The sequence below is a fragment of the Dryobates pubescens genome, chromosome 36, assembly GCF_014839835.1.
Source record: "Dryobates pubescens isolate bDryPub1 chromosome 36, bDryPub1.pri, whole genome shotgun sequence".
NCBI lineage: Eukaryota > Metazoa > Chordata > Aves > Piciformes > Picidae > Dryobates > Dryobates pubescens.
This window is the reverse complement of record NC_071647.1, coordinates 380,304-395,419: the sequence shown is the minus strand read 5'-3', so window position 1 is coordinate 395,419 and position 15,116 is coordinate 380,304. Positions and strand designations below refer to the sequence as shown.

The 15,116-nt window shown below is 62.5% G+C and overlaps 1 protein-coding gene across 1 annotated transcript; it reads right to left on the bottom strand.

The window, feature by feature from the left end:
* Positions 1 to 1,007: 1,007 nt before the first annotated feature.
* On the bottom strand, positions 1,008 to 12,713 carry CAVIN1 (caveolae associated protein 1). The gene is made up of 2 exons (XM_009910898.2): positions 12,011 to 12,713; positions 1,008 to 2,584 (listed from the first exon to the last, which is right to left on the bottom strand). Exons 1-2 carry the CDS (start codon positions 12,428 to 12,430, stop codon positions 1,919 to 1,921), a joined length of 1,086 nt encoding a protein of 361 aa, XP_009909200.2. The 5' UTR covers positions 12,431 to 12,713; the 3' UTR covers positions 1,008 to 1,918.
* Positions 12,714 to 15,116: the final 2,403 nt, after the last annotated feature.

Genomic DNA, 15,116 nt, shown 5'->3' with positions numbered 1-15,116 from the left:
ACTGCGCGGGCGGGGGTGGTCAGCACCGGCTGGAAGTGACCCGAGCGGGTATGAAGGGCAGCAGCATCCCGGGTTGGATCAGCAATGGTGTGGCCAGCGGGACCGGGGCAGCGATCGTCCCTCGGGACTGGGCACTGGAGAGGGCACACCGCGCACCCTGGGGTCAGTTTTGGGACGGACATTGGGAGGCTGGAGCGTGTCAGAGAAGGGCAACGAAGCTGGGAGCAGCTGAGGGAACTGGGGTTAAGTCTTGAGGAGGCTGAGGGAGACCTCATCGCTCTCTACAGCTCCCTGGAGGGAGGGAGGAGACAGGCTGGGGTTGGTCTTTTCTCCCTCGAAACAAGCAATAGGTCAAGAGCAAACAGCCTCAAGTTGCTCCACGGGACACGAGGACCCGGACACGCCACGCAGGAGCCGCACGCTGGTGGTTTACAAAAGAGATTTTATTTGCTGTGCTGCTCTCCGGGACGCAGCCGCGGAGCGGCCCCGGGGCCCACGCCCTCGGCACCGGCTGCCCCGACCTACGTGGAACAATCACGGGAGAACCGGCCGCGGGTCGGAGGCTCCGTGGGGAGGTGACCCACGGGCTGGGGCTGATGTTGGGCTGGGACCCACCAGCCCGCCGGCAGGAGGCCTGGCAGGACCTGTGGGCAGCCGAGAGCCGGTGCCTCCTGTCCCGGAGCAGGAGCCTCAGGGTCATTGGTGTCTCAGGGCTGCCTGCAGCTGCCCCCAGCCTGCCATTGCCTGGCACAGGGGACCGGCGTGGGTGCTCCTTCTCCGGGGGTGTCCCAGGTGCCAACGCAGGCCCCAGCGGCGTGGGCACCAGGATGCGGCCCCGGGCCGGGGCCAGGCTGGGTGCACTGGACAATAAAAAGGAAAATAATTCTGCGAGGAAAAGCAAATTTATGTGTTCAGTTAGGTTGGCAAGAGCAGCCCTGGGGGGCACGGGATGGGGAGGAAAGTGGCTGCGCAGCAGGCAAGGGCTGAGCCTGGCACGCAGGTGGGGTGAGCACACGGGCTCCATCCCTTCCCTGCCTCCAGGATCAGCCCCCTGGGCGCAGCCACAGCCCCCCAGGGAAGCGGCCGAGGCAGCTCCTGCCTCACTGCCGGCTCCCTCACAGTGTGGCCACCCCGAGCAGTGCCAGGGCAGTGCCCTGAAGCTGCAGTGTGCTACCCTGGTGCTGCCTGGCTGCAGGGGACGGCTGCAGAACGTGAGAAATGGGGAGGAAAGCGCAGGACATGGGCATGAGCCTGAGCTGTGCTGGGGCCTTGGGAGGAAGCAGATGCTCAGAAGTACTCAAGGTTGGCGCTGACCTGGTGTCAAGGCTGCTCTGACAGTGAAGAGCCTCACATGGCCTCGGCACATCCCACACCCCACTGGGAGCCCAGCCACAGCTGGTGGTGGCTGCTGTGGCGCTGCTGATGGCTCAGCTTCACCCACCCTCTGTCCACCAGCAGGACTCGTTGGGCTCTTCCCTCGTGCACCAGGGGCACGGCAGCTCCTCTGCCCTCTGCAAGTGCTGCCAGGCCAGCCAGGTGCCTGCAGCGGTGGGCACGTTGCCTGGCACAGGAAGCAGGGTGGGGTGCAGAGCACAGAGCTGTCTTGACACCAGGGCTTTGCACATGGAGGACGCTGGAGCTCTGCAGGTGTGCAGCCCTCCTCTTGCCTTCAGCACGCTGCAGCTGGGCAGGGTGCCCGCGGGCAGGCGCCGGGCGGCTCTCAGGCAGGAATGGTCTCCGAGGGTGATTCAACAGTGTGAGGAAGAGTCCTGTGTGCCCTGTGTGTGCTAAAGCGAAGATACAAAACCACCGCGGCCAAGCGGGCGGGGGGCGGCTCCGGGGGCAGGAGGGAGGCATCGTGCGCAGTGCCCCGGGGCAGCAGGGCAGAGGGCACTGCAGACGCCGCCCGGCCCCGCCTCTACTCGCTGTCGCTCTTGTCCACCAGCACCGCGTCCGACTCCTCGGTGATCTCCAGCAGGGTGTGCACCTCGGGGCTCTCCCCGCGCAGCAGATCCGAGTTTTCTCCCTCCTCTCCGCCGACCTCCACCAGCTCCGTGGCCTTCACTTCCACCTCGCCCTCTCGTATTTTCTTGACGTGGAAAGTGAAGGGTGGCACTTTGTAGACAGCTGTCTTGGACCTGGCGTAGATGGTGTGGTCAGGAGTGAAAGACTTCCTCAGCTTGTCCCGAGAGGTCTTCATCTTCTCTCTCCTCTCATTAGTCACAATCTTGGTGCCCAGCTTGTTCATCCTCTTCTCCAGGTTATGGCGAGTCTTCTCCAGGTTGTGCCGGGTCTTCTCCAGGTTTTCCTTGGTCTTTAGCTTAGTCTTCTCCATCTTCTCCTTTGAGAAAGCCTTCTTAAAGTCATCCACTCTTTTCATGCCGCTCCTCTTGATGCGCTCCGCCCGGGACTCCTCAATAATCTCTTCAATCTCCACCTCTTCATCCGAGGAGAGCTGGATGTGGTCCTCCTCGGCATGGTCCTCACCCACCTGCACCTCCTCGCCCTCACCCTCCTTCTCCAGCTTCTCACCCTCCTTCAGAGACTTGCTGATGCTCAGCTTGGACGGCAGCTTCACTTCATCCTGCAAGACACAGAGCGGAGCCCGTGAGACACAAACGCCTGGCCCGGGAGCCACCCCCGAGCCCGGCACAGCCGCGCACCGAGCCCGGGCGGCACAGCCTCGGGCGGCGCCGGGCCCGGCTCAGCCCCCTCAGCTCACCCTCCCGGAGGGCACCCAAAAAGTGTCTGCGGGGAGGCTCTGCTCTGCCCGGGGCTCTGCGGTGTCTGCGCTCAGCTCCAGCAGCTCTGCTCACTCTGGGCTGGCTCCAAAGCCGCCCCTGGCTCCAGCGGTGCCGACAGAGCGGCCCTGAAGCTGGAGGCTTCCCTCCCTCCCCTGCCCGGGTCACACTCCTGTTCCCTCCGGGTCCATCTCCATCCCAGGATCTGGCCACCACACACCCCCAGCTCCCAGGACAGCCGCCCCCATGCCGTGACGAGGCACAGGGACCCCACAGAGCGGCGTGGCCCCAGCGCCCTCCGGTGCCAGCGGGGGCCCCCCGCCTCCAGCCCACAGCTTTCCTCCCGCTCTGCTTTTCTCTGTAAGCCCACCGGCCACCCGCAGGTCTCCAGCCTGGCCAGGGCCCTGCCCACCGTGCCCGAGGCTCAGCAGGGTGCAGATGGCAGCACAGGCTGGCACCGGCTGGCGTGGCCACCCTGCTCTGCGCCTGCAGGATGCAGGTGTGGGGCTGGGCACTCCCTGGGGTGCAGCAGCTGCCCCGTCTGTGCCACTTCTCCGCTGGGCAATACGGCAGGGGATGTGTCCCGGCTGTATCTGAGCGCGGGGGGTACAGCGGCCGCAGGGCTGCGCCGGCCGGGCTCAGGGTGAGTTCATTCAGCTTCTCCCCGGTCAGGCGAGTCTCCGATGCCAGGGGCAGAGGACAAGCATGTGCCCAGCGAGAGGCACGGCTCTGCGGCAGGATTGGTTTTCACGCCGGCAGCACAGGGCGTGCGTCCCCGCTGCCAGGAGTCACCTCCCTGTCCCCAGGACAGGCTGGAAATAGCTCAGCACTGCACCAGCCACAGCTGCCGCCCACGCCTCGGAAATTCGCTGCTCGGGTGGGCTAACCCACGGAGCTGCTGGGCTGAGGTGTAGAGGCAGCCTGGGCAGCAGGAGCCAGCCCTGAGCCATGCAGGAGCAGGGGGATCCCAGCGCAGCACTGGCAGCGGCACAGCCCAGTGGAATCAGGGACAGAGCCTGGGGCACCCTCAGTGCTCCGAGCGTGGCAAACACCAGCAGCGACTCCGCTTCCCCGGGCCCGGGGGTGCCAGGCGCAGAGCCGCCCCGGGCCCCGCAGGGTGTCTCCGGCAGGGCTGCAGGCTCCACCTTCCGCAGCTCCTCACCCTGGGCTCGCAGCTCCGGTCCCCAGCGGCCGGCAGATGTTTTCTTCATTCCGTCGGCCACTGCAGGCCAGAACAATGCACAGCGCTCAGAGGCCAGCTCGGAGCACACCCACGCGGGGCCGGGCTCCCGCTCTCCACAACAACACCTGCTGGAGCAATCCCAGAGGCTCGGGGGACCCTGCCCCGCCAGCCAGAACATCAGGAACTCCGTCCACTTCCTTCCCTGGAGTCAACACAATGAGCCAGAACAAAGGCATCCCCTGCCTGGCACGGCTGCCGCTGGACGGGGGCCACATTCTGCACACCCAGATACCGATCAGCCCTCGCCCCAGAACATGTCTGCAGAGACACCACCCCGGGAGCTCCACGGCTGCTGCATGGAGTCCCCCTGCATGTGGGGACTGTCCCTGCCCCGGCTGGCGCAGGGCACCGCCGCTGGGAGCACTCCAGCAGCCCTGGCAGGTCTCGCTGGGGACGAGTGTGCTCAGTACCCCTGTGCCTGGCCCCGCACCCAGGCCTGGCCCAAATGCCACCAAGGGTTTCACCCATGGAGAAGGGAAGCTGCCCAGGGTGGGCAGAACGTGCCTGCAGACACAGCAGGTCTGCCTGTGGGACATCAGGACCTGGCTGGCACAATCGGGACCCATCCCAGGCCCAGGGGCGGCTGCCACCCAAACCCTTGCCCGGGGCCAGGTCCCATGGGCTCTGCACTCTCCTCCCCTGGTGACTCACCAGGCCAGGCACTCCACCAGCTGTGCTGGGAAAACACTGACCCTGGCAGTGGGCGAGTCCAGAGCTCTGGCTCTCGGCATTCCTGCCCACGGGGTGTCCAAACCCTGCCCCAGGCAGTGATGCAAACCCCTTCTGTTCCCCAGGGCAGCTCAGATCCAGCTGGCACAGACAGGGGAACACAGGATTGCTCTGGAGGTTTTTGTTCCTGCTCTGTGCCCAAAGCAGAGCTGTGCCCAGCAGCAGGGCAGGCAGTGTGGGTGTGCTGGGGCTGTGCTTGCTGCCCTCCCATGTGCCCCAAGGCCCAGCTCCAGTCCAGGGTCTGTTTCTCTATCACTCATTTGCCCCCCCCCCGCCCCGGGGCTGGCACAGCCCTGCCACCCCTCTTGGCACAAACTCATGACTCTGGGGAGCTGCCCTGAGCTGGCAGAGCCAATGGGACTGGGTCAGTCCATCTGAAGTCCCTGTGGGTGCCCGCAGGGGCCCCGGTGCCTGTACCCAGCTGGCTACCAGCTGCCAGGTGCTGGCTGCTCTGTGCTGCTGCTTCAAACAGCTCTGGGCTGTGAGATCTGTGGGCAGAGGCCTCCATGAAGGGCTCTTTCTCTGCCAGGGTTTTGCAGCCGCAGCTCCCTGGCACTGAGTGCCCAGGCAGCCCCAGGGGCAGGTCGGTTGCTACAACAGAAGTAAACATTCCCCTGCCCTATAAAAGGCCAAGGAGGCACCAAGCTGAGCGGCATTCCCAGCCCAGCAGAGCTCCTCTGGAGCTGCAGAACCAGCAGCACCTGGGGAGCGCTCCTGAAGCTCGGGAAGGGTCCCTGGGCTGCTGCCAGGGCTCCTGCCGTGAGCCTGTGGGAGCCCAGAGCCCCAGGACTGCCAGCCACAGCCACCTCCAGCCTGAAGGTTTAATGGAAGGTTTCACACACAGGAGCCAGCCACAGCTGCAGCTCATCTCCTTCAGCTGCTGCAACACAATCCCAGCAGCAGAGCTGAGCCTGGCTCACATGCAGCTCTGACATGCAGGACACCAGCAGCTCACATCCCCAGGCTCTGCTCTGGCCCAGAAGGGCTGATCCTAGCTGCTGCCAGGCAAGCTGGAGCTGGAAGCATGCCCGGTGCCATGCCAGCCCTGGGCAGGGCAGACAAGCTCTGGCCTAGGGGAGACTGAGGGAGGATTAGAAGCACCTGGGCAGCAAGCAGCCTCCCAGGTGAGGCTGAGCCCTGCCAGGAGAGCAAAGGCTCTGCTCTGTTGCCATGCTGTGCTTTTCTGTGCTGCCTCCTCCCCAGCGCTCTGAGAGGGAGCATTCAGCTATTCCTGGGCAGCAGCACCCCTGGCAAGCACCAGCAGAGCCCTGGGGTACAGGGGTCTGTGGCTTGTGGGAGCAGATTTTGCTGTGGACAATGCCACTGCTGTCACCCAAACCTGCCTCTGTTAGTGTCCCCTCACTCCCTCCCCTTGGGGCAGCTTCCCACAGAGCCTCCAGTTCCTGGGCTAAGGAATAACTGGATGACCTCTGCCCAGCTCCCAGGCCAGGCCATTCCCACTGCCTGGCCCAGCTGACATTTCTGCAGTAGCCACATGGTGACCTGGCACCCTGCTGCCACAGGGCTCTGGTGGCATGAGGCAAGTGTCAGATGAAGTCTGCTCCAGCTGCAGCCTGTGCAGGAGCCCAGCCCCCCATGACCAGCACTGGGGCTGAGCAGGGCTGGGGGCTGAGGTGCTCCCCTCAGACAGCTGCAGGTTTGGGCACAGGCTCTGCTCTCTGCCTCTCTTTTGTCTATTTTAACTCTTTTAAACAGCAGCTCCAAACCATTTCACAAGCACAAGCTCAACCCTACAAGAAGCCCAACAAGGGAGGTGCTACCAGGCCCTGTTGAAGAGGAAGAAACTGAGGCTCAGAGGACAGGGAGGATTTGCCCAGCCACAGCTGGCACCAGCAGAGCCACCTGCCCCTGCCTGCCATCCCTTCACACAAGCCACAGAGCAACTCCTGCCTGCCAGGGCACAGAGGCAGCACATGGCAAGTCCAGTAACACCCAAGACAAAACCACAGCTCTGCACCATGCACCGCAGCAGGCAGCAGCAGAAGCACTGCAGAGCTGTGGGCTGGCAGCAGCCACAAGCAGGCAGAGACAAAGGCTCCAGAATCAGCTCTCAGAGCTCCAGAAGAGGATCCAAATGATCTTCATGGGGACTCCTGCTGAGCCCTGCACTGCTGCCTCCTCGCTGTCTTCTGCTGGTCTGGGCCATGGCAGCTCCCCAGCTGCTCACAGGGCAGTCCCCGGCGAGGCCTCCAAGCGCACCCCTGGCATCTTCTGTGGCTAGGGCGAGGAAAAGGGCGTTGGGATGGCCCTGGGAGGAGGCACCAGGGGAGAACCCACCTGGTCCCACCAGGAATCTGAGCAGCAATAGCACCCAGAGTCATCTGGATTAGCGTGGGAGCAGGCAGAGAGAAGAGGCACAGGAAGCAGTTAGTGAGGGGAGAAGCCAGGTAGGAAAACTGGAGAGAAAAGAGAGTCAGTGAAGGTTCATCAGAAGGAAGAATCCTTCCCTAAAGGAGGTGCAGAATCCTTTCTGTGGTTACATCAAACACCCCCACAGGGCCAGATCCTGCTTCCAGCCATGCTGCTGCTCACAGAGTGCCCTGCACCTGTGTCTGTGTGCAGCCCAAAGCAGCCCTTGCTGGTCCCTGTGGGCTTGTGAGCAGAGACTCAACCCCTCCCTTCATGTCTCCTGCCACACCAACTGGAGAGATGGAGGCAGCCACCACCCAGCAGCTTGCAGAGGCTGCACCAGGGGCACAGCAAAGCTCAGCGCAGAACTGGGCACGGCCTCGGCTCCGACATTCCAAAGCTGGACAGATCTGAGCTGCAGCAGTGCCAGGAGGTCCACACAGAGACACCTCCAGTCCTAGAGAGAAGACTGCAGCAAGAAATCACCAAAGAATGCTGCTGAGACAATGGAAAAGCTCTAAAGTATGAGGGGGGAAAGCAATAGCTGGGGATTAGGTAACGGGGAAGGATAAAGTTGCTCCCTCGCAGGCAGCACCCCCCGGCCAGCCCTGCCCTCCGCAGCTTTCAGTATTGTGCAACCTTCTTGGCACAGCCTCCTGGGCACGTTCCTGCTCCAGGCGTGTCCCCTTACCCTGTGTCCTGGGAGCTATGTCCCGAGAGGCTGCAGCCCCTCCACAGCCAGCCGGGACCAGCAGCCTGGCACCGCGCTGGAGCTGGCCCAAACCCGGCAGGGAAGAGCAGGGGAGGGCAGGGCTGCGTCTGGCACAGGGCTTTCGCCTGGGAGTGAGTCAGAGAAAGGCAGAGGTGCAGGAAACAACGGAACAGACTGCAGAGGGCAGGGGGGGGTTGCCTCCCCTGACAGCCCTGTTCCCAGCTGGCTTCGCTCTCGGGGCTGCTCCTCCCGGCTGAAGCTGTCCCAGCCCTGAGCCAGCTCCGAGCAGCTCTCCAGGGAGCGTGGAGTTTGCTTCAGACAGACCTGTGCTGGTCCTGACCTCGGCATCCTTACCTAAAGCTAAACATCCTGAGACTTCTCATCCTAAATATTTGGTTTTCCCTCCCTGACACAGAGCATCTCCGGCTCTGGGCTTTGTCTCCGTCTCACCTTGCAGCTGGCAAGGCTCAGACTGCTGTGAAGAGTCCAAGGAGAGCGCAGGGAGGCTGCTCTCACCGCGGGGTGCTAATGCTGTGCCCCTGCCAGTGGATGGAGAACAGCTGAGTGCAGCAGGGCAGCCCAGAGGAACTGAGCTGGGCACTGTTCCTCTCCCTCCCCCGGGGACATTCCTCCAGTGTGGGCTTGGCTGCCTCCGGGGCAGCTGGTGCTGCCTCGGGGAAGTGGAGAGCGGCTGGGTGGGTGCAGGGCTGGGGCTGCCTTGCATGCCCTGTGCTCCCTGCCCATCACAGCTCCTGGGCTTTGCCAGGCTCTCTTCTGAGGGGCACAGGTCTAAAAATGAGGCAGTGCAAGGCCCAGCCTCCCAGGCTGCGGCGTTCCCGAGTGGGTCTGAGCCCCCCCGGGCTCAGCACCCTGTGGCTCTGTCCCTATAAGGCACAGAGTGGCACAGCAGCCAAGCTGTGCTATTTATGGGCTACTGCTGTCCCAGCCCTGCCCACTCTCACCCTGAGCTCAGGCTCTGTGCTGCTCTCACCCTGGCCAGAGAGCTCCCACAGCTCCTTGGGCTTCAGCAGCCACCTGAGGAGCAGAGGAGCCCCCCAGGACCCCCATGGCTGGAGTGTGGGCAGCAGCCTGGCCGCAGGCTGCCGACAAAGAGCCCTCTCTTGGTACCAGACAAAGCTGGGCACCACCAGCCAGACCTCCCTGAGCCCAGTGCCCACAGCAGCCTCCAGGACAGGCCCAGAGCACCACAGGGACTCCACCCTCAGCGCGGGGCTGCAGGTGCTTGCCTGGCAGTGCCTGCCAGGCTGTGCCAGGCCCCCAGCACGGGCAGGGAGCAGCTCAGCCTGGGGGCAGCAGCACCGTGGGGACGTGAGCACTGCCACGCGCCCAGCCCCGAGCCTGGCACTGCCCCGGCTGGCAGCAGCTCCTGCGGGGCACATCCGCTGGTTAATCCTGAGCCCTGGGAACCAGCCCCAGATTCCTGCCCCCGAGCCCAGGAGCTCTGGGATGAAGTCACCTGGCTGGGGTTTTGTCAGGCTGCAGACAGATTTGTTGGTGTCCTAATTTCTCTGAAAGAGCAGAGCTGGGACAGCAGCACAAAGGACACTGTGGAGCTCTGTTCCCCAGGGCTGCTGAGGGGGGCAGGGAGCCACTCGGCATCAGGCTTTCCAGGCAGGCAAATCCCGGAGCCGGTGCTGCCAGGCCTGCAGCCTTTGCTTTGGCTTCACAACCAAGAGCTGTGGGAATCTGGGGCTGCTTTGCCAGGTCTTACCCTTAAGCTCCAATTCCCTTGTTGAGGTGAAAAAACCTCTGCCCCGGGCAGGACCCAGAGCAGCTCCTGGCAGCTCCCAGAGTGTGTGAGAGGGAGCAAGAGGCTCACATGGAAACTGGGCACTGCGAGGAACGGCCACAGACATTCCAGGCTCGCCCCAGAGGACATTTTCAGCCCTGTCCTTCCTGCCCCAAGGCCTGAAGCTGTTTGGGCAGCAGCTTCAACACTGGCACAGAGAGATGTTAGCAGAGGGGTGATGCAGGGGCACCCAGGGGACTGTTTGGTCGTCCGCTGTGCACAGCCTGAGGAAGCTCCACTCCTGTCACCAACTCCAAAATCCTGCCCCTGCCAGGAAAACACAAAGGGAGTAGAACCCCCAAAGCCAAAAGCAAAACTCCTGAGTTCCTCCAGAGCCTTGAGAGGCTTCAGACCAAAAGGTCTGCAACAAGTCTGAGAGACTCCTGCACTCCGTGGGTTATTTTCCCTACACCAAGCCACAGGATTCAGGTTTCTGTTGGCCTCTCCGCAGGGCAACCCACAGACCAAAGCAGCCACTGAGCAGCCTCATCTGCCAGCCCAGGGAGAGCCCAGGGAGCTCAGAGACACAGCTGGGACCACTGGAGACGTCTGTGGCCCAAAATTCTCCACTGCCATGGCAGGCAGGAGGGCAGCTGCAGAGGACTGCAGGGACATCCCAGCTCCTCCAGGGCATTCCCTGTGATCCAGACCTGGATGCTGAATTCCCACCGTGCAGGTCAGGACTGACAGCCCCTGCTGAGCACTCCTCACTCAGCCCCTTTAATGTCATTCCTGACAAACTCAAACACCCAAAGCTTGCCATGGGTTTGGGGGTTCAGCTTAAGCACCGATTGAGAGACGAGCGAGAGCCCTTTGCTTGCCTCTGCGGTGTCCCTCACAAGCTCCCTGCCTGCTGCTGCCCACCCTGGGGCCGAGGCTGTGCAGGTCCTGCAGCAGCAGCAGGGCTGTCCTGAGGGCACAGAAGCCTCTGTTTCACACGGAGCAAACCCAGAGAGCTCTCAGCTGTGCTCTGTGGCCTCGCAGTCAGACCACGCCGGGCTCCACGCTGGGACACTTCCAAGTTACAGATCACTTCTTTTCCCCTAACATCTCCGTGACTCACAGCTCCCTGCCGTGCTCCCCTGCCAGCTGCTGCTCCCAGGGGCTGCTCTGTCCTCACAGCAGGGAGAGCAGTGCCCCTGGCTGGCTTTGTCACAGGCTCTGCTCCCCATTCACAGGCAGCAGCAAAGCAAAAGGGGCAGTTCACAGCATGCACACTGCCCCTGGTCAGGATGCTTCCAGAGCACCCAGAGGCTGCCACTGCTGCAGCCCACAGAGCATTGTGCTGACCACTGCCCTTCACTCTGCTCATCCTGCAGTGCTCACTGCCCCAGCAGCACAGTCAGAGTGATTCTGTTTTCCCAAGGACAGAGTCAGCCTCCCTGCAAAGAGCTTGCAATAAACGGAGAGCAGTGGTCAGGTCGCCCCCGTGCTGCGGGTGGGCTGCAGGGTGTCAGCCTCAGGCACAAATGCCTCAGCTGTGAATCAGTTCCACGGGCTCTGTGCTCACTGCATTCCTGAGCCTGTTAGGATCATCTCTCCCCTCAGAGCTCCTATGAAGAGGAATTGTCCCTTTTTTTTCTGTCTTTCTTCTCTCTCCCCCGTGATCAGCACTGGATGTCTCTGGCTGTCCCTGAGGCTGTCTATTATTAACCCAGAGGCTTCTCTCCCAGTCAGTCACTGAGTTGCTTTTCTCTCACGGCACAGCTTGCTCTGGTAAGGGCAATGGCAGAAGCTTAGTCCTCTCTCTCTCTTCTTTAACATTAGAGGAAAAATCCACCTCAGCAGAGGGGCACCAGGCAAAGCAAAGCTGTTACTGACACCAGGCAGCTGGGAGATCCCAGCCCCACGGGCTGCAGCAGGCAGAGGTGGGATCTGCCCCAGCAGCCCCAGGCCTGAGGAGCTGGGGGAGCGGCGCCTGCCCTGCCACCCGCCTGCCCTGGGCAATGAGGCTCACCCCAGCTGGGGTGACAGCTCTCAGATGCACCTCACAGCCCTGAAGATCGTCCCTCTGCACGCAGCAAGGCTCAGGCTGCCCATCAACAGGAGGTGCTGGCAGGCAGACCTTCAGCTCCCCTTCCAGAGCCCCCTGTCCCTGTTGCCTCTGCAGCCCAGCGTCACAGTCAGGCTACTGTAGCCTGGTGCCAGGCTGCTGTGACACTGCTGCTCCACGCAGCAAGGGCCCCAGGCCACCCTCACCACCTCCATCAGAATTCCTGCTCCATGCAGCAGCTCTCAGCCCTCATCTTCGGGGGTCACAGAGCCACTTCAGACCACCCCGGCTTGGGCTGCCACAGCCAGGGGAGCTCAGGTGAGCAGCGGAACCACCACGCAGCGCGACAAAGCCCTCAGCAACGAGTGCACCCCCAGGCGGGCCACAGCCAAGCCAGGCAGCAGCTCCTTACCTGGTAGATCATGACTTTGAAGTTCCTGCGCTTCAGGAGCTCTGCTTCGTTGGCCTCCAGCTTCTTGATCTGCCCTGCCTGCTTCTCCAGGTTCTGCCGCACGCTCTTCACGTTGACGCTCACCTTGCGAACCTTCTCCAGCATCTTGTTGACAGTGTTGCTGGTGGTGGTGTGAGCCTTGGTCAGCTTGGTCAGCTCCCCCTGGATGCTGGTCACTGCGCTGTCCATCTCCTGCTGCCTCTCCTCCAGCTGTGTCTGGGTCAGCTGGATCTGATCCACCGCTCCGATGATCTTGTCCAGCAGGGTCAGCACCATCACGCCGTTGATCTGATCGGGCTTGATCGGCTCCTCGGGAGCCTGCTCCTCGGAGGCCTCCGAAGCAGTCGGCGGTTCGATGATCTGCAGAGTGGTATCCTCCATGGTGGCCCCGGAGTCCTGGCCAGCGGAGCCCGCAGACGCCGTCAGGCAGGGAGAGCGCAGGGAAAGCTGAGCCCCAGGCTCGGCTCAGCTCTGCGCTGGGAGCGGCGCCAGGAGCGGAGCGCGGCGGTGCCTGCGCCGCAGTTCAAATGGCAGAGCCCTGCGGGGCCGGCCACCAAAAGTGCCCCGCGGAGCGTCGTAGGCTCAGGCCATTGGCTGACTCCACCTCGGCTGCAGCACCGCTGCCAAGCCCCTGCTGACCCAACCCTCCGCCAGATGATCCCAAGGGCTGCTGGGGAGGCGAACGCTGCCCCGGCAAGCCCGGGGATCGCCGCCTGCTCCAGCCCGGTCCAGAGGCGGGGAGAGGATGGGAGGAAAACACAAAAACCCTGCGCAGGAGCCGGGGAAGCGCTGGGCGAGACCCCGGGGCACGGCTGCGAGCTGAAGGAGCTGCTCCCACCAGCCACACGCCTCGGTGTAGCTGCAAAGTTCAGATCCTCTGCCAGCAGTTAAGAGTTTGTGCTTTTTTTCAGGCCTCTCAGAGTCTCATTTTCAACACCTCACAGACATTTGGATTTGGTGGTTAGGGCACAACACTTCTGGATCACAAAGATGCTCCCTGCCCCTGTGTGGATGCACACAGGAGGTGGGCACCGGCCCCGCAGTGAGCACCACGGCCCCAGGCAGTCTGAGCACAGAAAGAACAAACTGAACCCCTCTGGACTCTGCAGTCCCCCATCCATCACTGAGTCACTGAGTGTGGGACAAGCACAGGCCCTGCAGGGCTGAGCCTGCCCAAAGGCTCCATCAGGAAAGCAGATCCTGCTTGTCTCAGGACAGCAAAGCATGGGCAAGAAATTGTCCTTCTGCTAACTTCTAACCTCAGCATCAACACGAAGCAGTTCAGAGTCCTGCCCAGCTGGCAGAAGCCTATGGCTTGTGGAGCCACCGACAGCTCACTGCCTCAGGGCATCTGGAGGTGCTACCAAGGACTGCAACAAGCCAGCAGGGCCAGGACCAAGAATGTGGAGAAGGAAAGTTCAGAACTTGAGAGTGACCCTGGGTGAGATCCATTTCATGTCAGTGGTGTTGGCTCAGCCCAAGGGAGCCAGACTCCTGGAGGGAGCCCTGCAGAGCAGCTCCACCGGCCCAGCTGCAGGGCTGTGGGCAGACTGGGGAGGCTGCAGCCTGGACAAGAGGTGGTTCAGGCTCTGCACATCCTGCCCCTGCAGTTTGCCACAGGCTGGTACATCGAAGGGACACTTGGCAGCACTGGGCTCCCCCTGCTCACAGCCTCCCTCAGGCCCTGCTGGGGGAAACGCTGGATCCCCAGCACGGAGCTGGGAAGCCCAGGGGGCACAAAGAGCTGTGCAGGACATTGTTGCACGCTGAATGCCCACCAGAGTCAGCACTTTCCTGCCTGTGGCCTCCAGCATGTGACAGCTCTCCCCTGGTGCTGCACCCCCCCAGCACCACGAGCTGGGCTCTATGCACCCCTGCAACGCTCTGCACTTCCACAATGGCCATGAGCTCACGAGTTTTAAATAGGCTGCTTTTCTGTGCCCTGTTTTTCCCTGGAGGGACCTCTTTCCTGAGGATTTATTTCCAGTGTTTGCTGCTGATGAGTCAGTTCCATGGCAAACCCTCCCCGCAGGCAGCTCCAGGGCTCTGCTGTTGTTTCTCACCAGGGAGATCTGCTCAGAGTGGATTCCCACAGATCTCTGTGGAGTTTTCTAGGCAGGACAGGACACAAGCAGAGCTCTCTACCTATTCAATGTGTGCCCTCAGAGCAGTCTCTGCAGCTCTGCTTCCCCATTTGGGAACAATTGAAATGCATCAGGCTAAGCAGCTCGCTCCGGATCAAAGCAGATCAAACACCAGGACAGGATCCGGCCGCCCGGCAGAGCTGAAGCGCCTCACTCGCTGCTCGCTGAGCACGCAGCAGCCGCACCCCAGGCCGCCCTGCCGTGAGTCATTCTCTGTCAGTTTCCACCGCGGAGCTGTTCCCGGGAAAGCCAAGAGGCAGCCAGCGGCAGCTCCCCGGATCGCCCCCGCCTGGCCAGCAGCCCGCGGAGGCCTGACCCACTCTCCTCTGCAGCAAACAGGTTCCTGCTGCCCTTGTTGCGGCAGACAGAACTCGATGTTTGGCTCTCCCAACACAAGCCAGAGCTACCCAGGGTCAGTCACGTCCCAGAGATTCCCCAGCACCGCTGCGGAGCTCTTTGTAGGGACGTGGAGCAGGCAGTCAAAACAGGAACCAGTGAGAGTCAGCTTCAAAGCAAATCTGTCTGACACAGGCAGGACAACAAAGGATGACAATAGGCAGCATCTGCTTCCACATCAGGCCCTGGGAGTTCCTGTGACGATCGGAAACGGCTCAGCTCAGCTCAGCCACTTCTTAAACGGCAAAGCACAGCTGCGGAGAGCCTGTCCGAAGTGAGGACTGCCCTGGGCTCGCCGCGCAGATTCCCAGCCACATTTCACCACCAGCAGTGCAGTTTGTCCCTTCACCCAGAGCGCAGAGGATGCGGACTGGCCAAAGGCAGAGACTTGTGCCGTTTCCCGGGGCTTGGGGGTCTGCACGGGGGCAGAAATGTGCAGCGCAGCAGCGGCGTTCTGCACCGTTAGACCCATCCCGCTGCGGGGAGATCGGCTGTGCAGGCCACGGGCAGGGCCCTTTGCAGGCACC

Excerpts from the sequence above, each read along its gene's own strand:
- CAVIN1 (XM_009910898.2), bottom strand. The coding sequence starts at position 12,430 with ATGGAGGATACCACTCTGCAGATCATCGAACCGCCGACTGCTTCGGAG. Across the intron at positions 2,585-12,010 it reads TCAAAGTCATGATCTACCAG|GATGAAGTGAAGCTGCCGTC; the intron begins GTAAGGAGCTGC and ends TGTGTCTTGCAG.